The sequence below is a fragment of the Ciconia boyciana genome, chromosome 33 (genome assembly GCF_034638445.1).
Source record: "Ciconia boyciana chromosome 33, ASM3463844v1, whole genome shotgun sequence".
Taxonomy (NCBI): Eukaryota; Metazoa; Chordata; class Aves; order Ciconiiformes; family Ciconiidae; genus Ciconia; species Ciconia boyciana.
Window position 1 is genome coordinate 900,877 of NC_132966.1, and position 26,880 is coordinate 927,756.

Genomic DNA, 26,880 nt, shown 5'->3' on the forward strand with positions numbered 1-26,880 from the left:
GACGCGGCCGCACGCCCCAGTGCGGGACCGAACGGCGGAAGAAGCCACTCGAGGTGGTTCTCCTATGGGGCCGCGGCGTGGGGCCGCGGGGGTTTTCCGTGCTAGGGCGTGGATTCCCCCCCCCCCCAGTGGACGTGGAGCGGTGCCGGGTGCCGCGCGGCGTTCGCGCGGGCCGCCAGGGGGCGCTGCCCCGGCCGTGAGGCGGCGGCGGCGGCGGGATGGTGGAGAAGGAGGAGGGCGGCCCCGGCGGCATCAGCGAGGAGGAGGCGGCACAGTATGACCGGCAGATCCGGCTATGGGGGCTGGAGGCCCAGAAGCGGTCAGTGGGGCTGGGGGCCCGTGGGGGTAACCGGAGGGGGGCCCTGTGGGGGGCCCTAGATGGGGTGGGGGGGAAGTTCTAGGGGCCCTGCGGCCTGTGAGGGACCCTGAAGGAGCTTGTGGGGGGCCTACAGAGCCTTGGAGGGGCCCTGCAATGTGAGGAAGGCTATGGAGAGGCTTCTGCGGGGCCCTGGAGGGGCTTATGGGGGCCCCGCAGCCTGTGAGGGACCCTTTAGGAGCTTGTGGGGGCCCTATAGGCCCGAGAGGGGCCTTGAAGAGGCTTGCGGGGGCCCTAGAGGAGCTGGGGGGTGCTTCTGGGGGCCCTGTGGCCTGTAAGGGACCCTGTAGGAGCTTGTGGGGGGCCTGGAGGGGCCCTACAATATGAGGGGGGCCTTGGTGGAGCTTGTGTGGAGCCCTATAGAGGTCTGGAAGGGCCCTGCAATTTGAGAGAGCCCTTGGAGTGGCTTCTGGGGGGCCCTATGGGGGCCTGGAGGGGGTTATGGGGGCTCTACAGACTGTGAGGGACGCTGTAGGAGCTTCGAGGGGGGCTGGAGGGGCCTGCAATGTGAGGAGGGCCTTGGAGGGGCTTATGGGGGCTCTGTAGGAGCTTCAGGGGGCCCTGTAGGGGCCTTGCAATGTGAGGGGGCCTTGGAGAGCCTTATGGGGGTGTATAGGAGCTTGTGGCGGGCCCTATAGGGGCCTGGGGGGCGGGCCCTGAAACGTGAAGGGAGCTTGTGAGGGGGCCTGTCGAGGCCTGGAGAGCTTGGGATGAGGTACAGAGGCCTGGAGGGGCTTGTGGGGGGCCTGGAGGGGCCCTGCAATGTGAGGGGGGCATTGGAGGGGCTTATGGGGGCTCTGCAATGTGAGGGAGGGTCCTATAGGTGCCTGGGCGAGGGCCCTGCAATGTGAGGGGGTCTTTGGAGGGGCTTATGGAGGCCTTGGAGGAGTCTGTGGGGGGTCCTATAGGGGCCTGGAGTGGCCCTGCAATGTGAGGAGGGGCTTATGGGGGCCCTATAGGAACCTGTGGAGGACTATGGGAACCCTACAGCATTGCGAGAGGGCCCTGTAGGGGCTTCTGTGGTGACTGCAGCCGCTGCGGGGGGTCCTCAGGAGCTTTGTAGGGGCTTCAGAGAGAGGTTGGTGGTGGATATGTAAACATATAGGGTCTATAGGGGCTTGTGGGGGTCTGTGGGGTCTCTGCCTGACCCCATGCAAAACTCAGGCTTAGCCAAACTCGCCGTAGTGCACGTGACTGAAATTTGTGCCTCCTGGAGTTGAAGCTGGGAGGGGGGGGTAAACAGCTTCCGACTCATTCCCAGATGGAATTGCAAAGCATTTGCTCCCACCCGCCGGTTCCTGGGTCTTTCCCTGCTAGAAACCCTCTTGCTCAGCCCCTATTTTCTCTCTAAGAACTTTTTTTTTCAGCTTTCAAGGTTGGGTTTTTTTTGGTCCTTTTCTGCAGCCTGTCCAGATTTCTGCCCGTTTTAAATTTCTTAGGTGTTCCCCTGGGAAGCAGCGATGGGGTTTGTTCGGGAGAAAGTGGAACAACCCCAAAATACAAAGATGAACATCTGGACGCAGATAAAAACGAGCGTGAAAATAGGCCAAAAAAGCAGGAGTCTCTATTTAACAGCCCGGATTATCACTTGGTGCCGAGTAAACTTGATTTTGTCGGAAAACTGATACAAACTAATGAATAACAGACTTCCAAGGCAGGAGGGGGGGAATATATCTAAATGATAAAAGGCAGGGAAAACATATTGGTCAGTTATTTGGAAAACTTAAAACTTGCAGTACGGTTTTGTGCTGGAATAAATATACACAAAAATGTATTAATTTCCCAGTAATTATAATTTATCCACATGCCGGTGCAGCTCCAGCCCTCAGCCCTTTTTTGGGGGGGCTATTAGGAACCCCGAAGCATGCGTTGTAATGAACCTGCAACCTCCCCCACCCCGTCTGCTGAAAAGCAGCGTGAGACTTGAGTGTTCTTCCCTCTTCCAAAGCTGCAAATGCTCTTCTTTTCTGTGAATTTTCCGGAATTACCCACTCCTGACAGCCCGCGTGTTTCTCTCTTTGCTTCCAAATCGTGTTAAACCTGCTTTTCCCCAGGCGGGGATGCCGAGGAGCGTGGCTTTCCTGTCCAGCTGTATTTGTCCGCCGTGTTTTCCCTCCGAGTGCCGATTCCCCTTCACCCCAACCCCTCGGGGGACGCTCCAGCCGAGCCATTAACGCTGACCGAGTGTTTCTGTCGCAGGTTACGAGCTTCCCGGGTGCTGCTGGTGGGGATGAAGGGTCTCGGAGCAGAAGTGGCGAAGAATCTCATCTTGGCAGGAGTCAAAGGCTTGACCATGCTGGACCATCAGCAGGTGAGGAGCTTGCGGCTTCTCTTGGCTGTGGTGCTGGGGCTTAGCAAAGCTCCCAGACTCACCGTACCCTGGTGCGGTATGGTGCCAGCACTGGAGGACTCACTCGCTGCTTTTTGGGATAAATATTCTGCTTGGGATGGAATTTTGGGGTGCGTAGAGTTTGCATTTCCAGTCGTTCGCCTGGCAGCTCAATGCCAGGCTGCGCTCTTCCGCCCACTCTCGAGCTGGGGGCTGAACTGCAGCCTTCCCTCTTGCTTTCTGGATGTCCTCGGGTTCTGCGCCCCACTCTGAGAAGCCAGCTTATTTCTGGGGACACGTGGCTTTGGCGTTAGCAGCCCTCCACCCAGCCCTCTCCTGTCTATCTCCGTCGGGACAGCCCCTTCCCGTGTTTTATCTGGGGCTGGCAGGCGTATGTGAAGCAGACGTGGGGCTCAAAGCTCCTGCCGTGAGTCTCGTGGACCCCGGAGCCCCTAAACAGACTCTGTGGTGGCTTTTAATTCCCAATCTGGAGCTTTATTTCCCTGTGGCAAACATCGCCGGCGCCGGCTGAACGTGTTCCTCACGCAAGCGTGGCCTCTAGGTCACGGCGTGGCGTCTCCTCAGGCGCAAGAGGGAGCTGCGAGCTCGGGAGCGGGGAGAAGTGAGCTACGAAGCTGCGGGGGATTGAAGAATAGCGTAAAATAACCAGAGATTTTTTTTTTTTCCTCCGGTTATCTCGCGATGAGTTTTCCTGCGGCGAGGATGGCACCTCTTAGCTGTTCCCTTCCAGGCGTGAGTTCCCGCTTGTGAAGCACCCGCTGTAATTCTCCCTGGGAGCTTTTCCCACCTTGCCTGAGTCCATGGGAAGACTCATCTCTCCATTTTTTTTTTTTCCCTGTTTCAGGTTTCCCAAGAGGACACGCGAGCTCAGTTCCTCATCCCCGTGGGTTCCTTGGGCCGCAACAGAGCCGAAGCCTCATTGGAGCGGGCGCAGAACCTCAATCCTATGGTGGACGTGAAAGCTGACCCCGAGAGCGTGGAGAGCAAGCCCGAAGAGTTCTTCACCCAGTTCGACGCAGTACGTGCGGCGGGGGGAGAGAAAGGTCGGAGGAGAAGGGGCTTGCTGACTTTATTATTAAGTCTCCTCACTAATTGCTCTTTTATTCTGATTGCGTTAGCGCTGAGAGCGTCTATCCTTGAGCCACGGGCAGCTGCCTGCTTGTTGTCGGCGCGGGTTTTTGCGCTGCGGTTACAGGTTGAGCTGCCTGACTGTTCGCAAACGGCATCTGTTCCCCTTCTGGTCTCCTCCGTAGGTCGCAGCAGGCAGCGGCTGCCTGCTGCCTGCTTTTTTTTTTGGGGTGTGAATGGGGCTGGTAGTTGTAGGAACCGCAGCCAATGTGGCTTCTTCCCAATTCAGCGTTCCTGTCGGATGGTGAAAAATCCGGCAGCGGCTCTGAAAGCGAGGGGAGGAGGAGGAACAACAACGCATCCGGGTCTTGTAGCTCCCATGGATCAGCTGCCTGCTCCTGCCCGACTGCAGGGCGGCAGGAGCTGTTGAGGGGAACGTAAAGCGCTGATTATAATAATGTGTCCCTGCGGGGAGCTACCCCAGGCTACGTATCCTCCTCTGCTCCCAGGATAGACAGGCCCTGAGCTTTCAAAATATCCATGTTTAGCTTCGTCCCCCCAGTTCCCACCAAAATTATCCGGAAACGGGATGCCGTATCCCCCAACCTCCTAATTATCCCCGGAGTGAAGGCTGCTGGAACTAGCCTGTGTGACGGGAGGGGAAAATTGATAATTACCCCCAGCGTTAACGCCCCGCTGTGAATGAAATGCCAAATCTACCTGGAAAACCTTCCCCGCTGTCCCGGGAAGGCAGGGAAGAATTCACACACCCCTAATAACCCCATGAGGGTGGAATTCAGGGGGGGGGAATTGTTCAATTTCTACTGAGAACGACCCCTCTCTGCCTGCAGGTCTGCTTGACCTGCTGCTCCCGGGACGTTATGGTGAAGATCGATCAGATTTGCCACAAGAACAGCATCAAGTTCTTCACCGGTGACGTTTTCGGCTACCACGGCTATATGTTTGCCGACCTCGGGGAACACGAATTCGTGGAGTGAGTCGGGGGACTTTTGGGGGAGCGGGTGGCAAGAGGAGAACCGGCCCCGTGAGAAGGGCATGGGTGTTTTGGCTTCCTTCACCCACTCGGGGAGGCTGCCTGCTTTTGGGACCCTGGAGATTTTAAGTCATAAAAGACTGTTTGATGCCAAGCGGCATGAACGAGGATTGTGGTTTCTCAAAGCGAGCTCAATTTTTCATTTTTTTTTTCCTCCCCCTTCGTAGAGAGAAAACCAAAGTCGCCAAAGTCAGCCCGGGTGTGGAAGATGGGCCAGACACCAAAAAAGCCAAACTTGACTCATCGGAGACCACCATGGTGAAAAAGGTGAGTGGAAAAAACCCCTGCGGAGACATCCGAGACCCAAAGAGCGTGTCGATTTGGCCGAGGGAGAGCCGGAGGGTTTATCCGGGCAGCGCTTTAGCCACAGCAGGGTGGCTTCTGCCAGACTCCCGGCTCGGGGCGGGAAGGTTTTTCCATGTCTTGGGGGGCGGCAAGGGGGTAAAATCTGCTCCAAAGCAAAATCTTTTCACATTTAAATGCCTCCAGCCTGGGCATTGTTTTGGTCTCCCAGCTGGAAATTTAACGGAGGAGTGGAAATCCCCTCGACTTTATCTGGCTATGAGGAGAATGCGAGCTGAGCCAGCAGATTAACGCCCTTTTGTGTCCCTTTCGCTCCCCCTCATCGCTTGGAGGGTGCAGCTTCCCCTCGGAAGGTCTGGGAATATTCCCCGGATGCCGATCGAACCAGCTGTCGCCCTCCCGCGATTCAGGGGGATGGCGATTCCGAACGCGACGGGTTCGGATACGGCAAATTCCTCCAGATCCGTTTCTGAGATGCCAGAGCCCGCGTGCCGAGAGAGGGCCGGGGCTCTGCCAAGCCTTTCCCCATATCCGTGCGGGAGCAGGGGGACTTGACGTCGGGGAGAGTTTCAAACTCCCTCATTTAATACCTCTGAGCTTCACAGCCGGTTTTTCCAAAGACTCCGGAGTTTATGCTCAGTAAACCTTCATCCCATCCTAAACTCTTGACGCTGAGGGCTATTAGCGTTACCTTAAAACGTTTTAATGAGGAGAACGGGTCGCTGAGATGTCCTCCCGTTGGGTTAAGCTTTGCGGAGACGCGATCCCAAAGGTTTTGCGCCTGGATGCCAAGGTCCTTGTGTGAAGATGAGGGCGATCCCGCTCTCCTCTCCTCTCCCTCCTGCCCTTTGTGGAAAAAAGCCAATTATTTTTCTGCTCCCGCTGCCTGGCTCTCCTGTTCGTCCCTGCCGCCGTACCCCGGTCCCCTTGCTGAGTTAAATGGGGACAGGGACACGCAGGCAAGAGCCGGCCACTGCAAATGAGACGAGCGGCAGCGTGTCGTTCCCTGATTTCCCCCCCTTCCTCCCTGTGATGAAGATGAGGAGAAAGCGGCTTTCGTTTCCCAGCCCTCGGTGTCACCGCTCGCTTATCGACCTCATCTCAAAAGGCACCTTCGTGCCGTCAAGGGACCCTCGTGCCATCGAGACGGGGTCTGGGGTGGGGGGGGTTGACGCTGGGTTGCCTTGCCAGGGGAAGGGGGGACACACCGCTCGGGATGAGGGGGGTTTCGCGCCGCACTTGTGCCAAAGGACCCCCCATCTACCGACGCCGTCTCTCCCCTCGCAGCGGGTGGTTTTCTGCCAGCTGAAGGAAGCTCTGGCCGTTGACTGGAGCGGGGAGAAGGCGAAGACGGCGCTGAAACGCACCACCCCGGATTATTTCCTCCTCCAAGGTAAGTCCCTGCCTCCTTAATTCCCGTTGCTTTTCCCCGCTGGCATCGAGGAAATTCGGCTTCGTCCGGTCGCCAAACCAGGCGTGCGCTCCCTGAGATCCGCCACGGCGAGCGAGCGTGAGTCGCTTCCTGTGGTGAAAATGAGCTTTTGATGATTTTTGTTGTTGGCTTTGTGGTTTTTTGGGGAGTTTTACCGTAACAGCGGGGAGCTAAAAATACCTGGGCGACTGGAAACAGCCTTTTCCCTGGTACGGAAGTGCCCCGCCGCAAGGCTCGGGCCCCGTTTACTCGTCGCTCTCCTTCACCATAAGCTTTCGGCTCTGGCGTTGGCTCCTGCCAAGGCATCCGGGTTAAGCTGAGCCACCCCGGAGCATTTCAGAGCCGGGCTTTTTCCTTGGGAAGAGCTGGGAGCGTCGGCCGGTGACGCAAGCTTTCCCAAACCCACTTTGCGGTCGCTTCGGAGTGCCGGCGGGTTGACCGAGGAGCTCTTAAAAGAGACGGGGAGCTGCTGCTCCCCTCAGCTTCTCCCGAATTGCCGGCAGAGCTGCGTGGCAAAGCTCCCGGCAGCTGCGTGCCGGCACCCAGAGCTGGCAGCGGGATGACTCTCTCTCTTCCTCTCCCAGTGTTGTTGAAGTTCCGGACGGATAACGGCCGGGATCCTTCACCCCAGAACTACGCCGAGGACTCGAAGCTGCTGCTCCAGATCCGCCGTGACGTCCTGGAGGCACTGGGGGTCGGCGCCGACCTGCTGCCGGATGAATTCGTCAGGTGCGGTGGGGAGCCGAGCGCATCACTGGCGCCTCGTTAGCCATTATTACACCTTTCCTGCTGGATAGTCGGGTGCCGGAGAAGCTCCGGCAGCTCCCGACACCCATTTCGCCACAAATCTCACCGGGAGGACGACGGCGGTGACCTGAGCCGCCACCTGCCCTGCGTGTCCTTGTTTTTCCTCTGGGTCATCCTCACCGGGGATTAACGGCTCGCTGGAGGAGGTTCACCGCCTTCCCCAAGGCCTCCGGGCTTGACACCGGGCCAGATTCCGGCTCTCTCCGCCGCTGGGATCCCAAGCAATCCCAGCCGGCTTCGCCGGGACCTTGGTGTAGAGAAATCGCCATTGCCCGTGTCCTCGCGGTGACTCCGAACCCCAGTGTCAACCCCGGGAGGGTCCCTCTCACCTCCGGCGCATTCACCGGGACCTCCCCATCCCTGCCTGCATGTTGCCACACGCTGCCCACCGGGAATGGCGGGAATGTGCCGCGGGGAGGCGGGGGGGGGAAACAACGGGATGCAGGGCCGGCATTTTGAGGAGCTTATTTTTAGCACGCGAAGGGGACGCGCCGGTGTCGTGTCCCTGCCACCGCCGACTCCTTTTTTTTTTAGGGGGAAACCTTGGTGTTTTAGCGAGAGCCAGAAGTTTTTTATTTTCGGGAAAACCGCGGTATCTCCGGGATTTGCCGTTGAATTGCTCTTCCTTCCTTCCAGCTACTGCTTCTCCGAAATGGCTCCCGTCTGCGCCGTGGTCGGAGGCGTCCTGGGCCAGGAGGTGGTCAAGGTAGCGCCTGGGTTTTATTTTTTATTTTTTTTGAGGTGGGGGGGGATGTCACGATGCTTTATTTTTTCAGTGATGGGGTGAACCCCAATTCTCCGGTAACCGAATTCTCCTTGCCCCCCCCATTTCCCATCCGTCCCCCCCAGGCCTTGTCCCAGCGGGATCCCCCTCACAACAACTTCTTCTTCTTCGACGGCATCAAAGGCAACGGGATCGTGGAGTGCCTGGGCCCCAGCTGAGCTCGGGGGGGGGTTCGAGCCCCCCCACTTTGGGTTTGGAGGGGGTGGGTGGGATGGTGAACCCCCCCCCCGCAGCGATAACGGGCTAAATTTGGGGTACACCGGCACCCCGTGGTTCTGTATGGGTGGGTTTGGTGGTTTGGTTTTTTTTTGGGTTAATAAAAGCTGATTTTTAAAAAGTGGTTTACTTTGGGGCTGGAGCTGAGCTGGTGCTGGCTGTAACGCGTGCAGGGGGGACGGGCCGAGCTGAGGCTGGACCCCCCCAACCCCCTGCACCCCCAAACCCCATGGACCCCCAACCCTGCACCCCCAAACACCATGGACCTGAAACCCCGTGGCCCGCCACGGCCCTGCAGCCCAAAAACCCAATGGACCCCCAAACCCTGCACCCCTAAACCCTGAAGACCCCCCAAACCTGTGGACCTGCACCCCCAAACCCCATGGACCCCCAACCCTGCACCCCCAAACACCATGGACCTGAAACCCCGTGGCCTGCCACGGCCCTGCAGCCCAAAACCCAATGGACCCCCAAACCCTGCACCCCCAAACCCTGCAGACCCCCAAACCTGTGGACCTGCACCCCAAACCCCATGGACCCCCAACCCTGCACCCCAAACACCATGGACCTGAAACCCCGTGGCCCGCCACGGCCCTGCAGCCCAAACACCCAATGGACCCCCAAACCCTGCACCCCCAAACCCTGCAGACCCCCCAAACCTGTGGACCTGCACCCCCAAACCCCATGGACCCCCAACCCTGCACCCCCAAACACCATGGACCTGAAACCCCGTGGCCTGCCACGGCCCTGCAGCCCAAAAACCCAATGGACCCCCAAACCTGTGGACCTGCACCCCAAACCCCATGGACCCCCCCAACCCCATGACCCCCAAACCTGTGGACCTGCACCCCCAAACCCCATGGACCCCCAACCCCATGACCCCCAAACCTGTGGACCTGCATCCCCAAACCCCATGGAACCCCAACACCTGCAGACCCCCAAACCTTGTGGAACCCCAAATCCTGCAGCCCCCAACCCCTGCAGCCCTACACTCCATGGACCCCCAAACCCTGCGGCCCCCCAGTGTTGCAGCCCCCCAAACCCCACGGATCCTCAAAACCCTGCAGACCCCCAAACTCTACACCCCCCCCAAACTCCACGGACCCCTAAACCCCATGGCACCCCAAACCCTGCAGCCCCACACCCCACAGACCCCCAAACTCCATGGCCCCCAAACCCTGCAGCCTCAAACCCCATGGCCCCCCAGTCTTGCACCCCAAACCCTGCAGCCCCCAAACCCTGCAGCCTCAAACCCCATGGCCCCCCACACCCCATGGCCCCCAAACCCTGCAGCCCCACACCCCACAGACCCCCAAACTCCATGGCCCCCAAACCCTGCAGCCTCAAACCCCATGGCCCCCCAATCTTGCACCCCAAACCCTGCAGCCCCCAAACCCTGCAGCCTCAAACCCCATGGCCCCCCACCCCCCATGGCCCCCCAAACCCTGCAGCCCCACACCCCACAGACCCCCAAACTCCTTGGACCCCCAAACCCTACACCCCCACACCTCATGGCCCCCCAAGCCTTGCACCCCCAAACCCTGCACCCCCAAACTCCATGGCCCCCCAACCCCTGCAGCCCCACATGCCACGGACCCCCAAACCCCCAGCCCCCAAGCCCCACAGACCCCCAACCCTGCACCCCCAGCCCCCAAGCACTGCGGCCGCACACCCTCTCCTTAAATTCATTTTATTGAAAAGAAACGTACAAAAAAGTAACTGATCATATACAGCCGCTGTCTTCCCCTATATACAATCCCCCCACCCCCTATATACACTGCCTCCCCTATATATAATGTACAGCCCCCCTCCCTATATACATCTCCAACATACAGTATGTACAGAGCACTGCGGCCCCATGTGCCCCCCACCCCGTGGGGTTCTTTTTTTTGGGGGGAGGCTGTGACCGCAGCAGCACCGTATGGGGGGGCTGGGGGTGCCCCCCCCGTGTCCCCCCTCCCCCCCGTGGGCTCCCCACGCCCCTCCCCCCCCCCGAAAAAACCCCAATAAATTAAATAAATAGAAATTGGGGGGGGGGGGGGGCGGGCAGCAATGAGCCGCAGCACCGGGCAGCTTCTCTTCACCGTGGTGGCGGAGGGGGGGGGGGCCACACAGAACACCCCGCTGCGGTCTGCGCAGGCAGGAGCGCAGGCAGGGGTGCAGGCAGGAGCGCAGGCAGGGGTGCAGGCAGGGCTAGTTGCCTTCCCGCGCGGGCAAGGCAGCTGCCTGCAGGTTGTAGACGGCTCCCAGCAATTGCGAGACCAGGCGGTAGAGGTGACCCCAAAAAACGCCGCCGATGCCGCCCCGCTGCTCCCGCTGCTGGCGAGGAGTCTTAATTAGTGTATGGGGGGATGTTAATTAGGGGGGTTAATTAGGGGGTTGGGGTTTTAGGGGTCCCCCCGCCCTCCCGCCGCCGGCGGCTCCCTGCCTTATAGACCCGCTGCTATTTATAGGCTGTGAGTCAGCGGCTGGCTCGCACGCGCGCGTGCAAACAAGCCGGCGGCTCCCTTTTTCTGGGGGGGCGCCCAATTTGGGGTGTCCCCCCAAAATAACAGCCCCCCCCCGCTTCCCTGCACTGAGGAAAAAGCTGGGGGATCGCACCGGGAATGGGGGGGATAACACTGGGAATAGGGGTGGGATGTGGGATTTTGGGGTGCCCCCTTCCAAAAGTGTCCCTAGGGAGCCCCCCAATTTGGGGATGCCTCCCCCAATTTTGGGGGTGCCCCCGGCAATTTTGGGGTGCCCCAATAACAGCCACCATCCCCACAGGGATCAAAAAGCCCAGGGAATAGCACTGGGAACAGGGGGGGAGAGGTGAGATTTTGGGGTGCCCCCCCTTCCAAACGTGTCCCTAGGGGAGCCCCCCAATTTGGGGATGCCTCCCCCCCAATTTTGGGGGTGTCACCCCGCAATTTTGGGGTTGCCCCCCCCCAAATAACAACCACCATCCCCACAGGGAGCAAAAAGCACTGGTAATGGGGGGAATAACACTGGGAATGGGGGGGGGGGGGAGAGATGCGGGATTTTGGGGTGCCCCCAAAGTGTCCCTGGGGACGCCCCCCCAAATTTTGGGGTGCCCCCCCCCTTACCTGCTGCTCGTAGGTCTGCTGGAAGGCGTCGCCCAGGCGGCGCAGGCGGGCACCCAGCTCCTGCTCCGGGCCGGGGGCTTCCCCGGGGAGGTGACCGTTGGGGACAGCCCCCCCCCGGCTCCCCCCACTTTGGGGGGGTCCCTCGTGGGCCCCATCCTCCGTGGGCTGAAACTCGCCTGGAGGGGGGGGGGGGGGGGGCAAGGTCAGGTTCCCCCCCCTCCCCAAAGCAGCAGGCAGGGCAGTGCTGCCTGCACTGCCCGCGCCGGGATACGGGGGCTCGTCAACAGGAAAGCCCAGAACAATTCCCACCCTTATTTTTTTTGGGTGGGGGGCCCCACAGGCAGCTGACATCCCCCCAAAACACGAGTGGGAGTGGGGGCGGGGGCATGCCCTTAGGAGCTAGCAGCGAACTGGCTCCGTGGGGACTTGGGGAGGACGGACCCCCCCCCTCCCCGGGGTACGGACACCCCCCACGGGTGCGTGGATTCCCCCCCCCACGGGTGCGTGGACACCCCCCCCCACGGGACTCACCGTGGGCGGTGGCGGGTGCGGGGGTCCCCGCGTCCCGCAGCGATAGAGAACGAAGGTGGGGGGGAGCCCCGGGACAGGCGCAGCTCAGGCGGGGGTGGCGGCGGGGGGGGCCGGGGGCGGGCAGGGCCAGCGCCGCCCCCCTGCAGGCAGGATGTGCAGGCAGGGCCAGCGGGCCCCCCCCGCAGGCAGGATGTGCAGGCAGGGGGGGGGCTGGAGGCTCGGCGAGGCTCCCTTCCCGCAGCGGTCTGGCCATCGCACCCGGGGGGCTCTGCGGACACGGGTGGGTGTGGGGCTGTGTGTGTGTGTTTCGGGGAGGGGGGGTGGTGGGTGGAGGGAACCCCACGCGTGGCGGGACCCCCCCACGCCGCTGCGCGCCCCCCACCCTCCCCGCGCGCCCACCAGGGGCGCCCTCGGGAGCGGGCGGTGTTTGTAAACAAACCGGGCAGCGACCCCGACACGCCGCGGACACGCGTGGCACCCCCTCCTCCTCCTCCTCCTCACGGAGGGCAACCCCCACGGGTGGAGTGGGTGTGTGGGGTGTGTGTGGGGGTATGGGGGCTCTGCCCGGACCACCGCACGTTGCCCCCCGTCCCCTCCCCGTTTCCCACGGCGGGCACCCCACGCAGCCCACTCGTCCCGCTCCCACGCCGCGCACCCCACCTCGCCCCCTCCACCCCACGCCGCGCGCTCCTTGCCCCCCACCCGCTTTCCACCCCACGCCGCGCACCCCCACACCCCCGCTGTGTGGGTGCCCACGACCCCCACGCGTGTCCCCCCTCCTCCCCGTGGACCCCCCGCCCCTCACTCACTGCAGCTGCATGAACCGTGCGGGGCGGAGGGTTGCGATCGGCACCGGCACCGGCTCGGTCTGGCAGCGCGCGCCGCGCTGCCCGCTCTGGGCAGGGCCCCGCCCCCTCGTGACGTCACCGCCCCGCCCCTCTCCCGCCCCGCCCCGCCCCGCCCCGGACAAGTTCGGGCTTGTGCGGCGGCGGTCGGGGATCCCCCCCCCGGGGGAGGGGGTGGGGGGCGTGGGCGCAGGGGGGGCGGGGTGCCGGGGGTACCCGTGGGGCCCCCCCTCACCCTGCTCCCCGCGCACACACTCGCGGCGGTGGGTGCTGGGGGTCCAACCGGACCCCCACCGGTCACGGCCCGTGGGGTGCAACCCAGAACCCCCCGGCCCCCGCTCCCCGTTGCACAGGGGTTCCCCGCCCCCGCACTGTCCCATGGGTGCCCCCACGCGTGCCCCCTCCCACGGCCGGGGCGGGGTCCCGGGGCGGCCGCAGCCACTCAGCCGCCGCCGCCGCCGTTTCCAGGGAAGGTGCCGCCGCCGCCGCCGCCGCCCCGGTAACAGCGGGAAGGGGCCAACCAGGCGCCGCGGCGAATCCCCGCCGCCCCCGGGGCCCCCCGGGCCCGCGCCCCAAATCCGGTGCCACCCCGGGTCCCCCAAAAGACGGGGCGCACACGGGCCCCCCCCAATCCCCCTCCCCGCCGAGGGGTCCCTTTGCCCGGTGACAACCCCGGCCCCCGGCCCTGACCCTTGACCCCTGACCTCTGCCCCCGCCCCCTGCCCCGCCGGTCACCCCTGGCCCCGCCCCCCCGGCCGGGCCCTCCGGCCGCCCGCCCCCCCCCCACTCGCCCGCCCGCGCGCCGCCGCCGTCGCCCTCCCATTGGACGGAGCCGCCTCCGCCGCAGCCAATCAGCGCCCGCGGCGGCGCTGTATCCAGCGGAGCGCGCGAGCGTGCGGGAACCGGCGGGGACGGGGGGGAACAGAGCTATAGGTACAGCTATAGGTACAGCTATAGGTACGGCTATAGGTACAGCTATAGGTACAGCTATAGGTACGGCTATAGGTACGGCTATGGGTACAGCTATAGGTACGGCTATAGGTACGGCTATGGGTACAGCTATAGGTACGGCTATGGGTACAGCTATAGGTACAGCTATAGGTACGGCTATAGGTACGGCTATGGGTACAGCTATAGGTACGGCTATAGGTACAGCTATAGGTACAGCTAATAGGTACGGCTATAGGTACAGCTATAGGTACGGCTATAGGTACGGCTATGGGTACAGCTATAGGTACGGCTATAGGTACAGCTATAGGTACAGCTATAGGTACGGCTATGGGTACAGCTATAGGTACAGCTATAGGTACGGCTATAGGTACAGCTATAGGTACGGCTATAGATATGGCTATGGGTACGGCTATAGGTACAGCTATAGATATGGCTATGGGTACGGCTATGGGTACGGCTATAGGTACAGCTATAGGTATGGCTATAGGTACAGCTATAGATATGGCTATACGTACAGCTATACGTACAGCTATAGGTACAGCTATAGATATGGCTATGGGTATGGCTATAGGTACAGATATAGGTACAGCTATAGATATGGCTATGGGTACAGCTATAGGTACGGCTATAGGTACGGCTATAGGTACAGCTATAGATATGGCTATGGGTACGGCTATAGGTACAGCTGTAGGTACGGCTATAGGTACAGCTATAGGTATGGCTATAGGTACAGCTATAGATATGGCTATAGGTACAGCTATACGTACAGCTATAGGTACAGCTATAGATATGGCTATGGGTATGGCTATAGGTACGGCTATAGGTACAGCTATAGATATGGCTATGAGTACAGCTATAGGTACGGCTATAGGTACGGCTATAGGTACAGCTATAGATATGGCTATGGGTACAGCTATAGGTACAGCTGTAGGTACGGCTATGGGTACGGCTATAGGTACAGCTATAGGTACGGCTATAGGTATGGCTATGGGTACGGCTATAGGTACAGCTGTAGGTACGGCTATAGGTACAGCTATAGATATGGCTATGGGTACGGCTATAGGTACAGCTATAGGTATGGCTATAGATATGGCTATAGGTACGGCTATAGGTACGGCTATGGGTACAGCTATAGGTACAGCTATAGATATGGCTATGGGTACGGCTATGGGTACAGCTATAGATACAGCTATAGATATGGCTATGGGTACAGCTATAGGTACAGCTATAGATATGGCTATATGTACGGCTATAGGTACGGCTATAGGTACAGCTATAGATATGGCTATAGATATGGCTATGGGTACAGCTATAGGTACGGCTATAGGTACAGCTATAGATATGGCTATAGGTACAGCTATGGGTACGGCTATGGGTACAGCTATGGGTACGGCTATAGATACGGCTATGGGTACGGCTATAGGTACAGCTATGGGTACGGCTATAGGTACGGCTATAGGTACAGCTATAGGTACGGCTATAGGTACGGCTATAGATATGGCTATGGGTACAGCTATAGGTACAGCTACAGGCACGGCTATAGGTACAGCTATAGATATGGCTATGGGTACGGCTATAGGTACGGCTATGGGTACGGCTATGGGTATGGCTATAGATATGACTATAGGTACAGATATAGGTATGGCTATAGATATGGCTATGGGTACAGCTATAGGTACGGCTGTAGGTACAGCTATGGGTACGGCTATGGGTACAGCTATAGATATGGTTATAGGTACAGCTATAGGTACGGCTATGGGTACAGCTATAGGTATGGCTATAGGTACGGCTGTGGGTACGGCTATGGGTACGGCTATGGGTATGGCTATAGATATGACTATAGGTACAGCTATAGGTATGGCTGTAGGTACAGCTATGGGTATGGCTATAGATATGGCTATAGGTACGGCTATAGGTACGGCTATGGGTACAGCTATGGGTGCATCTATAGGTACCGACTATAGGTACTGGCTATGGGTATAGCTATAGGTACAGGCTATAGGTACCAGCTATGGGTACAGCTGGAGGTACCGGCTATGGGTGCTGGCTACAGGTCAATCTATGGGTACTGGCTATAGGTACCAACTATGGGTACTGGCTATGGGTACCGGCTGCAGGTACTGGCTATAGGTGCCGGCTATGGGTACCGGCTATGGGTGCATCTATAGGTAATGGCTATAGGTACCGTTTTAGGTAACGCTATGGGTACCGCTACAGGTAACACCTATAGGTACCAGCTATGAGTACCGCTATGGGAACAGCCATAGGTAATGGCTATAGGTAACACCTATGGCTACCACTATAGGTATATACATAGGTACCACTAATGGTACGGCTATAGGTACTGCTGTAGGTGAAGCTATAGGTATGGCTACAGGTACCACCGTAGGTACATCCATATGGACCACTATAGGTATGGTTACAGGTACTGCTATGGGTACAGCTATAGTTACCACTATAGGTACTGCTATAGGTACCACTATAGGTACATCCATAGGTGTGGCTATAGGTCCCGCTACAGGTACATTCATGGATACCGCTATAGGTACCTCTATAAGTACTGCTATAGCTATGGCTATAGGTACCGCTTTTGGTACAGCTATAGGTACCCCGGTGGGTACCCGCATGGGTATGGCTATATGTGCTGCTATGGGTACATCCAGAGAAACCGCTATAGGTACTGCTATGGGTGCCGCTATAGGTACGGCCACGGGTCCGGCTATAGGTACGGCTACGGGCTCGGCTCTAGCTCCATCCCTTGGTGCGGCGGCAGGTGCATCCCGCTATAGGTCCCGGCTATAGGTCCCGGCCCAGGGCCGAGCCCCCCCTGGCCCCGCCCCCCGGCGCCGCGCGCCCGGCCCGGCCCAGCCAATCGCCGCGCGCCGCCGCGGCCAGAGCCGCAGCTGCCATGGAGACAGCCAGGGGGCGTGGCGGGGGAGGGACACGCCCACGCCGCGCCTCCAGCCCCGCCTACCGCGGGAGGGGCAGGGCGGGGGGATGCAGGGAGCCACGCCCACCGTGGAGGAGGGGGGAGCGCGGGAAGGCGGGTGGCACCGACACGCGGATACGGGGGGACACGGGGGGGACACCGACACGGGGACGGGGGGACACGGGGACGTGGGGGACAGGGGACACGGAGATGTGAGGATACGGGGACGTGGGGGACACCGACATGGGGACAGGGGGACACGGGGGACAGGGGGACACGGGGACGGCGAAATGGGGACGCACTGACATGGGGACAGGGGGACACGGGGATGTGGGGGGACAGGGAGATGTGGGGGCACGGGGACATGGGGGACACCGACATGGGGACAGGGGGACACGGGGACACACCGACATGGGGACAGCGGGACAGGGGCACACGGGGGACAGGGGGACAGGGGGACGGTGAAATGGGGACGCACTGACATGGGGACAGGGGGACACGGGGACAGGGGGTCACGGGGATGTGGGGACACAGGGGGACACTGATACAGGGACAGGGGGACGTGGGGGACACCGACACGGGGACAGGGGACACAGGGACATGGGGGACAGCAACATGGGGACAGGGGATGTGGGAGGACAGGGGACACGGGGGACATGGGGGCACAAGGACGTGGGGGGACACCAACATGGGGACACGCTGGCATGGGGGACAGGGGGACACAGGGACATGAGGACAGTGGGAAAAGGGGACACGGGGACATCGAGGCACGGGGACATTGGGGACATGGGAATTTGAGGGCACACTGAGATGGGGACATGGGGACACGGGGACATGGGGACACCGGGACATGGGGACACGGGGACAGGAGAGCACAGGGACATGGGGACACATGGGGATATGGGGACACAAGGGGACACAGGGACCCCAGCGAGGCAGGGGGCAGCATGGGGACGGTCACCGAGCCTGAGTGGGAGGCAGGACAGACGTCAGGGAGGGGACAGAGGGACAGCCACACGGGTGGCCAGTCAGACGACAGACAGCCCCACGGTGGGCCCCACTCCTCCTTCTGCCATCGCCCTTTTAAGCCCCCCCCCCCATTCCCGCAGCGGAAACGGAAGTCGCTCTGACGCGCGGGTGGGCGGGGACAGCCGGTTCCCGGGGGGTCCGTGTGCGGCCTGGCCCCGCCGCCGCCATGGTGAGGCCCGGCCCGGGGGGTCTCCGCTCCGGGGGGGCCGGGTTGGGGCTCCGGGGAGCCGGCTGGGCCTTGTCGGGGGCTGGGCTGAGGCTCCGGGGGGCCGGGCGAGGGCGGCCGGGCCAGGCTGGGGCTCCGGGGAACCGGCTGGGCCTTGTCGGGGGCCGGGCTGAGGCTCCGGGGAACCGGTTGGGCCTTGTCGGGGGCTGGGCTGGGGCTCCGGAGGGCGCCTGGAGCGGCCTGACCTTGCCAGGAGCTCTGGGGAACCGGTTGGGCCTCGTCGGGGGCCGGGCTGGGGCTCCAGAGGGCCGGGTGAGGGCGGCTGGGCCAGGCCGGGGCTCCGGGGAACCGGCTAGGCCTTGTCGGGGGCCGGGTTGGGGCTCCAGAGGGCCGGCTGAGGGCGGCTGGGGCTCCGGGGAACCGGTTGGGCCTTGTCGGGGGCCGGGCTGGGGCTCCGGAGGGCTCCTGGAGCGGCCTGACCTTGCCAGGGGGCCGGGCTGGGGCTCCGGATGGCCGGTGAGGGCGGCCTGGCCGTGCTGGGGCTCCGGGGAACCGGTTGGGCCTTGCCGGGAGGCAAATCTGGGGTTCTGGAGGGCTGGCTGGGGCGGCTTGACCTTGTTGGGGGGCCCGGGCTGGAGCTGGGTAAGGGGGCCAGGCCGGGCTGGGGCTCCGGGGGTCCGTGTGGGTGGCTTGGCACTGCTGGGGGTGGAGGGGGCGGCCGGGCTGGGGCTGGCTTGACCAAGCCGAGGCTGCGTTGAGCCGGTTCCCGCTCTCATCCCTCTCCCTTTGCCCTCAGTCGGCCGCGCTGGACCTGAGATCGAAGGAGGAGAAGGATGCGGAGCTGGACAAGCGCATCGAGGCGCTGCGCAAGAAAAACGAGGCTCTTATCAAGCGTTATCAGGTGCGGGGCACTCGGCCCCGGGTTCCTCCCTGCCCCCCCCACCTGCGCAGAGGCAGGGAAGGCGCTTACAGCCCCTAATCCCCTGCCTGCAGCGGCTTAATAGCAGGCAGGGGGGGTTTAACGTAATACGGGGTGACAGGAGGGCGGTTTAGGGGGGGCGTCCTGTCTTTCACCTCCCCAAAATCCATGTGGGGACACGGTGGGGGGCTCGTCCTGGCTCACCCCCGTATCCCTGCGGCAGGAGATCGAGGAGGATCGGAAGAAAGCGGAGCAGGAGGGAATTGCGGTGACGGCTCTGCGCCGGGCACGGCCCCCCGATGCCGAGTCCGAGAGGAGATGGGTGGATAAGGATCTCTCCGTCACTGTCCAGGTCATGCTCTCCCCCGGGGTGAGTGGGGGGAGTTGGGGTTCAGGGGCAAGCAGGGGGGGTCTGCCGTGAGTCTTGCTGAACCCCCCCATCTCCTTTCCTCCAGGAGAAGCGCGTGGTGAAGGACAAGAAGCCATCGGGTACCCCGAAACCCGGCCGCGGCACTGCTCCCCGCAGTTCGGGGCGCGGCGGCCTGCGTCCTTCCGGCCGTTCCCCGCGGGGAGAGCACCCCACCGACCCATTTTGGGAGGGGGGCGATGACGTGGCCCCGGGGGAGCGTGGCGGCCGGGGACGGCGCTCGCGGGGCCGGGGAGCGGCCGGCCCGGTGATGGGGGGTGATGCCGGCCCCGACCGAAAGTCTAAGGTGGGTGTTTTGGGGGTGGGGTGGGTTTTTTGGGGGCTGAGTGGGTTCACCCCACGTCCTAGGGGTGCAGGGGTGGGGGTTACCGGTTGGTGTGGGGGTGCTGCCTGTCCCCGGAGGCAGCTGGTTTCTCCTCGCCAGGAGTGGGAAGAGCGACGGCGGCAGAACATCGAGAAGATGAACGAGGAGATGGTGAAGATCGCCGAGTATGAGAGGAACCAGCGGGTGAGGAGCACAAGGGGATCGGGGGGAGGTCGGTCGGTCGTGAGTGTCCCCTCCCAGGGGTGACAACGTCCCCCTTCCCCCCCCACCCCGACTCAGGACGGGCTTCATGAGAAGAACCCGGTGCGCAACTTCTTGGACGACCCGCGTCGCAGCGGCCCCTTCCAGGACGCCGATCGTAAGGAGGGGAGCCGGCGGCACGTCCGTAATTGGGGGGGAGCCGATTTCGACAAAGTCAAGGCGGGGATGGAGCATGAGAAGACCTGGCAGGGCCCCGTACGTACCCCGGTGGGTCCCCCCACCTCCTGCCCCTTGTTTTTTGGGGGTCCTGGGATGGACCTCGGGCGGGGTTTGAGAAGTTGGGACAGGGCTCGAGCCATGTCTCTGCCGCAGGGACGCCGTTCCAGCCCGAAAGCTGGGGGGCCGTTGGACATGACGCTTTCCATGACGGGTCGGGAGCGAGCTGAATACGTCCGCTGGAAGAAGGAACGGGAACAGATCGATCAGGAACGCCTGGCACGGCACCGCAAACCCACCGGGCAGTGGCGGCGGGAGTGGGATGCCGAGAAATCGGATAGCATGTACGTAACGAGGAGCGTGGGGTGGGTTGGGGTGATTTGGGGAGGGTTGTGGCATCCCCGGTGTCACCCGTTCCCTTTCTTAGGTTCAAGGAGGGCTCTGCGGCGGCGCCCGGCTCGGAAGCGAGCGGCGGGGAGGAAAACAAGCGCCCTCCCCCCAAACCTCCCACCTTCGGGGAATTCCTCACCCCGCATCGCACCCAGCGGAGGAAAAAGGGCCGGGGCCGCGGCCAGGGTGCCGGGACCAAGCCCTACAGGTTGGTGGGGTCGCGTCCCAGCGAGGATTTTGGGGAGGGGGCTCCTTTCTGAGCCCCGTTTTCCCGTGGATTTTGGTTTCTGAGCCGCTGGGATTTTCTTTTCCTCTCCAGCATGCACGATAACCGGTGGGAGGAGAAGGAGCTGCCGGCGCCGAGCGAGGAAGCCGAGAGCCAGAAGGTAAAATGCCGGGGCAGAGCTTGGGGGGATCCGGCGGGTGTTTGGCCGCACCGCAGTGCCCTTCTTCCCCTCTGATACCCCCCAACCCCGTGCCTGCAGGCGGAGGAAGCGCCGAGCAGGGCTCTCCCCGAGCCCCCCCCTTCCCTGAGCCCTGAGGAGGATGAGGACCAGTGGGAGGATGTCAGCGAGGAGGAGGAAGAAGAAGAGGAGGAGGAGGAAGAAGAAGAAGGCGGCAGCAGCCCAGGGTCGTCGAGCGAGGATGAAGCACCCCGCAGTGCGTCCCCCAAAGCCCAGCGGCCCCCCAGAGCCGGGCAGGCTGCGGCTCCCAAACTGCGCGTGCCCCCCAGTACCGTGGCAGCCGCCCCAGACGGGGGGGCTGGCACCCCCCCGAGCCCCTTCTCCCCCGTGGAAGGCCACCGGCCCGTCTCGGACTGGGGTGAGGAGATGGACCTGGCCTCTCCCCGCAGCAGCCTGGGGGACAGTCCCCTTTCAGGTCCCACTGTCCCCAAGTCGAGAGGGGCTTCCGGAGAGATTCCAGGTAAAGGTGGGGGGGCTCTGCCCAAATTGGGGCTGGATGGGGGACACCAAACCTGGGCTGAACCCCTGGGATTTGGGGGGGATGCGTAGCCGGAGCAGCAGGACGAGGGAAGGGGTCGAACCGGGGCTTGACTGTCTCTTTCCCCCTCCCAGGGCTGAGCGCCGTGGAGCTGGCTGGGCCCCCCCGGGGGGTGCAGAGCCCTGCGGAGCCCCCCCAAGGGGAAGAAGCGAGGCCGAAGACGGAGCAAGAAGCTTCGGAGAAGCACGAGGAGGCGGCGGCGGGGAGCCCGGCGGAGGACGGGACGCAAGGTGGCGAGGGGAATATGGGGGGAGATGACGCAGCACAGGGGACCCTCCCCATTTCGCATCCCCCGAGGCTGGGGGGGTCCTGCGAGCCAGGGGGTTCAGACCCCGATTTGTTTTCTTTTTTTTTTTTTTTGTTTGTTTTTCCCCTCCCAGGAGCCGCAACGTTTCCCCACCAGCCGGATGCAGAGATGGCCCCTGGCACGGTGGAGATAACGGACTTCGAGCGGGTGCGTTTCCGTAAGAACTCGCCTTCTCCGGCTGGCCGCTAACGGGGGACTGACACCCGCACCCTCCGGGCTCTTGTCTTGTCTGTCTGTCCTTCCCACTTCTGCTTGCCGGCTCTTGACGCTCCTGCTGACAGACTGACTCTACCTGCAAAACATCCCGGAGCTGCCGCGCTTTGCTCTCGGCATCTCCGGCTTTGGGATCCCGTTCCTTGCAAAGCCCGGGAACGTGTCGGGTGGCGGAGGCTGGCGGGTGCTACGCTTGCCCGGGAGGCTGCGACGTTTGTATGTCTGTCTGTCTGTCTGTCCTGGATTAAACTCTTCCCTCCCCAAACAGCCCAAGGGCCTGGTCTCTCCCTGTAGCCACGGCGGGGGGAAGTTGTGGAGCCAGGATAACGCTCTGGGCTCGGAGAGGGGCAAAGCACCAGCCCCCTGCTCCCCGCCGCTGCCTGGGGCGGAATCGGGCCCCGCGCCTGAGCATGGGGCACCCGGCAGCGGGGCTGCGCTGCCCCACACGCCCCTCGCCCGGCGGTGGGGCTGGCAGGAGGGCGCAGGCAGGGACCGAACCCCCCGTCCCCGAGCTCTTCCGCGGCTCTGGGGCCGGCAGCTGCCTTCACGCTGCCTCCTTCTTCTCTCTCTCTCTCCTTCGACAGGACGGCCAAGCGTCCCGATGTCCTCGAGCGGCCCCTCCGTCACCCGGGTCGCTCCCGCCGTGACCGCTACGGCTTTCTAGAGACTGTGAGCCGGCAGGAATAACCCGGGGAGAGAGGCGAGGGGGGGCGGGGGGGGCAGAAAAAATTCACCTGCCTGCACCTCCCTGGGGCTTTGGCCCTTGCTGGGGGGGTCCCCGAATCCCTTCTGCGCCCATGGAGGAGGTGGATCGAGCCTGGTGTCGGGGCGTTTAGGAGCAGAGGATCCCAAAAGGGTTTGGGGGCTCCAGCTGTGCACCCCCAGTTCCTGGCAGCTGCCCCCAAGGCTCCTGCCCGTGGCAGGGCACTTTGGGGGGGGTCCCCTTCTTCCCCTCCCGTGCCCTGGAGCTGGGCGGGAGGGGTGGGCTTGACCCCTCCTCGGGCTGCCTCATCCCACCGGCTCTTTGTAAAATAAAGCTCCAAAACATCTTTGCGCCTGGTCCTTGCTCGCAGGCGTGTGTGTGTCCCCCGTCCCCCCCCTTACTGTTGGGGTCCCCCCCTTGCTCATGGGTGTCCCCTTCTCAAGGCTGGGTGGGTCCCGGCACCGGCAAGGGGCTGCCCGGCAGACACCGGACCGCGGGAAGGGGCTGCCGAGCTTTGCCGGGGCTGTGAAGCCCCCTGTGCCTGTTATCTGTTGGGGGGGTTCCTGGTTTTGGGGGTGAAATGAGGAGCACAGGGGCTCTGGAGGAGGTTTTGGGGTGAAATGAGGAGCGTAAGAGCAGGAGGGCTCTTCCCTAATCCCCCCTGGGGACTTTGTGCTGTCCCCTGATTCCCCCTGCGTCCCCGGGGACCGGTGGGGACGCTCAGGGTGCAGCAGGTCCCAGCTGGGAGAGAAGTCCCCTGGCTCTGCGGCAGTGGCTGGTGATGTCCCCCAGACCGGGGGGTCCCCACAAAACCCATCAGCTTTCCCCGGCCACGGTGGGATGGGGACGGACAAGGGATGCCCCGGGCTCTCCCCAGCATCGCCTTTGAGCTGAAACAAGCCCGATACCCCTCAAAAAAATCACCTTTTTGGGGTTGACACCTCGTTTTCCAGTTCCTCTCGCTGCCGCCAGCTCCCCCTCCTCGGCTCTGCCGCAAAGGGGTCTCCGCCTGCGCTATCCCCCCTCATTACACCTGGAGACGAAGCTTTCCCAGCCCTGCTGCCTCTCCCAGCCCACCCGGTGGCTTCTTCTTTTTTTTGCCTCCACCGCTTATTTCTTCCCCATCCCCCTGGTGTTGCTTCCTGTTCGTTGCCATATAAAAGCCCAGCACCATCCGCTCATCTCCAGGGAGCGGGGCCGCAGCCGGCGAGGACCCAGGTGAGTGGCTGGTGGGGCACGCAATGGGCGAGACTCTCTCCCTTCGCCTAAAAAAAAAAAATCCAGCGCCGTGGGGGTAAAGCCGGGCTTTAGGCAGTCTCCATCCTTCTGCTCATGGGATGGAATTTCCCCACTGAGGGTGTGCGGTGAGGTTTTTGTGGCTTCTTTTTAGGTGTTGGGTGATGGTTGGAGACACCGTTATCTCCTCCTTACCCCTTCATCCCGGGTTGCTCAGCATCTGGGTTGCTCAGCCGGCCATCGGAGGACCCTTCGTGGTTTCCTCCACGTAGACCTTCATCGTGGTTTCCTCCTTCTCCTTCACGGCTTTTTTTTCCCCCCTGCTCTTGGTGTGGGTGACGCTTTGGGCACTGAGAGGTTTCTCTTTCTCCCCCGGGGCTTGAGAGCCAAACCCAAATCATCCCCCACGGCACCCACCCAGTAGACGCTGGAGAAGCTGCCGGAGCTGCAGCCCCCCCTGCCATTTCCTCATCCAACTTCTTGCGGCACACGGCTGAAGGCAGCTCAGCGAGGAAGTGGGGAAATGCCTATTTCCTTGGTGACTGGGGCAGGGGGGGACAGGGAAACCATGAAGCTGAGCGGTTTGGGGTGCTTGCACCACACGTTCTTGAGGAGCATCTCACCGGGGCTGGTCTTGGAGGTGCTGCCTCTTTTCCATGAGGGGAGAGGACCGTTGGATGGAGGGAGAGATGATGATGACGGAGAGAAAGAAGAGATGTTTTATGATGAGGGTGGTGAGGTGCTGGAACAGGTCGCCCAGAGGAGTTGTGGATCTTCAGGGTCAGGTTGGACAGGGCTTGGAGCAACCTGATCTAGTAGATGTCCCTGTCCATGACAGGGGGTTGGACTAGGTGATCTCTGAAGGTCCCTTCAACCCAAACCTTTCTTTGATGTTATGGATGGGGCTTGGAGCAACCTGATCTAGTAGAAGATGTCCTCGCCCATGAGATGGGGTTGGACCAGGTGATCTTTGAAGGTCCCTTCAACCCAAACCATTGTGTCATAGTGATGGTCTAACAGAGTGTGGTTTCTAGGTTGGGAGCTGGTGGACGATGAACTTCTCAATGCCCAATTACACCTTCAATTACTCCAACTGGGATGACTATCCCATATATGATCTCGATGGCTTTGAAGTCCCTCACAGCTACCGTGCCATCCTGGTGCTCTACGCCCTCATCTTCCTCCTGGGTGTCTTGGGCAATGGGGCTGTCATCTGGGTGACCGCCTTCGAGCTGCGGCGCACGGTGAATGGCGTCTGGTTCCTCAACCTCTCCGTGGCCGACCTCCTCTGCTGCCTGGCCTTGCCCTTCCTGGCCCTGCCGCTGGTCCGTGACCACCACTGGCCGTTGGGTCGCTTCGCTTGCAAGCTGGTGCCCTCCCTCACCATCCTCAACATGTTCGCCAGTGTCCTCCTCCTGATGGCCATCAGCGCTGACCGTTGCGCCCTGGTGATGCGGCCGGTGTGGTGCCAAAACCACCGGACTCTGGCGCTGGCCCGGGGGGCTTGCACGGCCGCCTGGTTCCTGGCTGGGCTCCTCACCCTTCCCTCCTTCATCTTCCGCACCACCCGTTTTGACACCTTCTCTGAGAAGACCACCTGCGTCCTGGATTACAAAGCTGTGGGGCACCACCAGCACCTCACCGAGCTCATCACGGCTGTCACCCGCTTCGTCTGTGGCTTCCTGGTGCCCTTTGTGGTGATCACGGCTTGTTACAGCCTCCTGCTGGCCCGCATCCACAGCAAGGGCTTTGCCCGCTCCCAGAAAGCCATCAAGCTCGTCTTGGTGGTCATCATCAGCTTCTTCGTGTGCTGGTTGCCCTACCACATCGTGGGGTTGATCCTGGCCTCCACCCTTCCTCACAGCAGCTTGTTCAAGGGTGCCCTGGAAGCTGACCCCATCGTGGCCGGCATTGCCTACATCAACAGCTGCATCAACCCCATCATCTATGTCGTCATGGGCCAGGACTTCAAGGACAAGTTCCAGCGTTCCTGGAGAGCCGTGCTGCGGGGTGTGCTGAGTGACGACCCCACCAGCACCATGGGGGACAGCAGGATGAAGACCAAGTCCACCATAGACGACCAAAGTGTCAGCACCACAGTGTGACCAGGAGTGAGGTGGCTCCAGGGCGGGAACATTGCTTGTGTTGCTTGAGGCCATCACCTTCTCCTCCTCTCCTGGAGGTCCTGCTGGGCCTCGTAGAGAGAAGAAGATGCCTCCATCGCTCCCTTTCCCCGCTAGCTGCCCCATGTGGTCGCAGGCTGGGGAAGTTGTGTGCCCACCTACCCCTGGGGACCTCCTCCTGGCTTCCTCGGTGGCCTGACAGCAGCAAGAGGACTTTGTCCTTGCATGCAATACCACGTTCTTCTGCTTCTTCAGCCCAAGCATGGACCCTATTTCCAGCTCCTCCCCTGTCTCAGCCCCATAAGAGCTGTGCTGCCCTGTGAACCCCTCTCAGCCCCACATCTCCACCACCCAGCGAGGTCCAAGATGTGGGTGAGCCCACCTGCAAGCTCACCCCCTTCCCCCATCACCCCAAAAACTCAAGTCCACCCCATTGATGGGGGGCTGGCTGCCCTTCACGCTCCCTCTGACTTCACCGTAGCTGCGTCCACTGTCGCCAATAAATACTGAAGCTCCGTCAAGTCTTGAGCAAGACACTCAGTCCCTTGGTTCTCCTTTTGGGTTCTTTATTGGGCAAGATTTTTGCTGTCTCAGCAGATTTTGAGCTCGCGGGTGATGCAATAAGTGCCGTAGAGTGTGTCCCTCCCCTGGAAAGTCCTTGCGGTTGGTGGTAAACTCTGCCCCGTGGTCTTGCTTCACCTTGTGGGGCTGGAAGCTGGTGGAGGGTGGTGGTGGCTCTGTTTTTCACCACCCAGGTGCTGCCTGCCCTGGGGACAGTTGGGCACGAGGGGGACAGCAGGGATGGGTTGGGGACAGCTGGGCGCAATGGGGACGGTTGGGGTGGTTGGGGATGGGCACGGGCACAGCGGGGATGGTTGGGGACAGTGG

The 26,880-nt window shown here is 61.8% G+C and overlaps 4 protein-coding genes across 9 annotated transcripts in view; 3 read left to right on the forward strand and 1 right to left on the reverse strand.

Annotated features, from left to right (window-relative positions):
* The window catches only part of PPP5C (protein phosphatase 5 catalytic subunit), a 263,787-nt gene that overhangs the window by 60,589 nt on the left and 176,318 nt on the right, over positions 1-26,880 (reverse strand). The gene's annotated exons all lie outside the window — the stretch shown is intronic.
* Positions 160-8,514, forward strand: SAE1 (SUMO1 activating enzyme subunit 1). 2 transcript variants are annotated; one of them, XM_072848871.1, is made up of 9 exons: positions 161-319; positions 2,576-2,687; positions 3,571-3,744; positions 4,646-4,788; positions 5,016-5,115; positions 6,439-6,544; positions 7,168-7,312; positions 8,027-8,096; positions 8,240-8,514. In XM_072848871.1, the coding sequence occupies exons 1-9, from the start codon at positions 219-221 to the stop codon at positions 8,330-8,332; spliced, it is 1,044 nt and encodes a 347-aa protein (XP_072704972.1). In that variant the 5' UTR covers positions 161-218; the 3' UTR covers positions 8,333-8,514. The 2 variants fall into 2 exon arrangements, with proteins under 2 accessions (XP_072704973.1, XP_072704972.1); XM_072848872.1 differs by lacking the exons at positions 7,168-7,312; positions 8,027-8,096 and having other exon boundaries at positions 160-319.
* On the forward strand, positions 12,175-22,979 carry CCDC9 (coiled-coil domain containing 9). Of its 5 annotated transcripts, XM_072848747.1 has the most exons (14): positions 12,201-12,290; positions 17,845-17,933; positions 18,727-18,831; positions 19,073-19,219; positions 19,305-19,562; positions 19,701-19,784; positions 19,881-20,069; positions 20,175-20,362; positions 20,446-20,616; positions 20,728-20,794; positions 20,894-21,332; positions 21,485-21,640; positions 21,791-21,864; positions 22,515-22,979. In XM_072848747.1, exons 2-14 carry the CDS (start codon positions 17,931-17,933, stop codon positions 22,575-22,577), a joined length of 1,944 nt encoding a protein of 647 aa, XP_072704848.1. In that variant the 5' UTR covers positions 12,201-12,290; positions 17,845-17,930; the 3' UTR covers positions 22,578-22,979. The 5 variants fall into 5 exon arrangements, with proteins under 5 accessions (XP_072704845.1, XP_072704849.1, XP_072704846.1 ...); XM_072848744.1 differs by lacking the exon at positions 17,845-17,933 and having other exon boundaries at positions 12,175-12,290; XM_072848748.1 differs by lacking the exon at positions 17,845-17,933 and having other exon boundaries at positions 12,175-12,290; positions 20,894-21,068.
* C5AR1 (complement C5a receptor 1) lies at positions 23,133-26,519 on the forward strand. Its single transcript, XM_072848749.1, has 2 exons — positions 23,133-23,851; positions 24,904-26,519. Exon 2 carries the CDS (start codon positions 24,922-24,924, stop codon positions 25,972-25,974), a length of 1,053 nt encoding a protein of 350 aa, XP_072704850.1. The 5' UTR covers positions 23,133-23,851; positions 24,904-24,921; the 3' UTR covers positions 25,975-26,519.

Bases quoted from the DNA above. Each gene is read 5' to 3' on its own strand.
- SAE1 (XM_072848871.1), top strand. From the start codon at position 219: ATGGTGGAGAAGGAGGAGGGCGGCCCCGGCGGCATCAGCGAGGAGGAG. The intron at 3,745-4,645 runs GTACGTGCGGCG...CTCTGCCTGCAG, and splicing joins TCTTCACCCAGTTCGACGCA to GTCTGCTTGACCTGCTGCTC. The intron at 5,116-6,438 runs GTGAGTGGAAAA...CTCCCCTCGCAG, and splicing joins AGACCACCATGGTGAAAAAG to CGGGTGGTTTTCTGCCAGCT.
- CCDC9 (XM_072848744.1), top strand. From the start codon at position 12,201: ATGTGCAGGCAGGGGGGGGGCTGGAGGCTCGGCGAGGCTCCCTTCCCG. The intron at 12,291-18,726 runs GTGGGTGTGGGG...CTTTGCCCTCAG, and splicing joins GGGGGGCTCTGCGGACACGG to TCGGCCGCGCTGGACCTGAG. The intron at 19,220-19,304 runs GTGAGTGGGGGG...CCTTTCCTCCAG, and splicing joins AGGTCATGCTCTCCCCCGGG to GAGAAGCGCGTGGTGAAGGA.
- C5AR1 (XM_072848749.1), top strand. From the start codon at position 24,922: ATGAACTTCTCAATGCCCAATTACACCTTCAATTACTCCAACTGGGAT.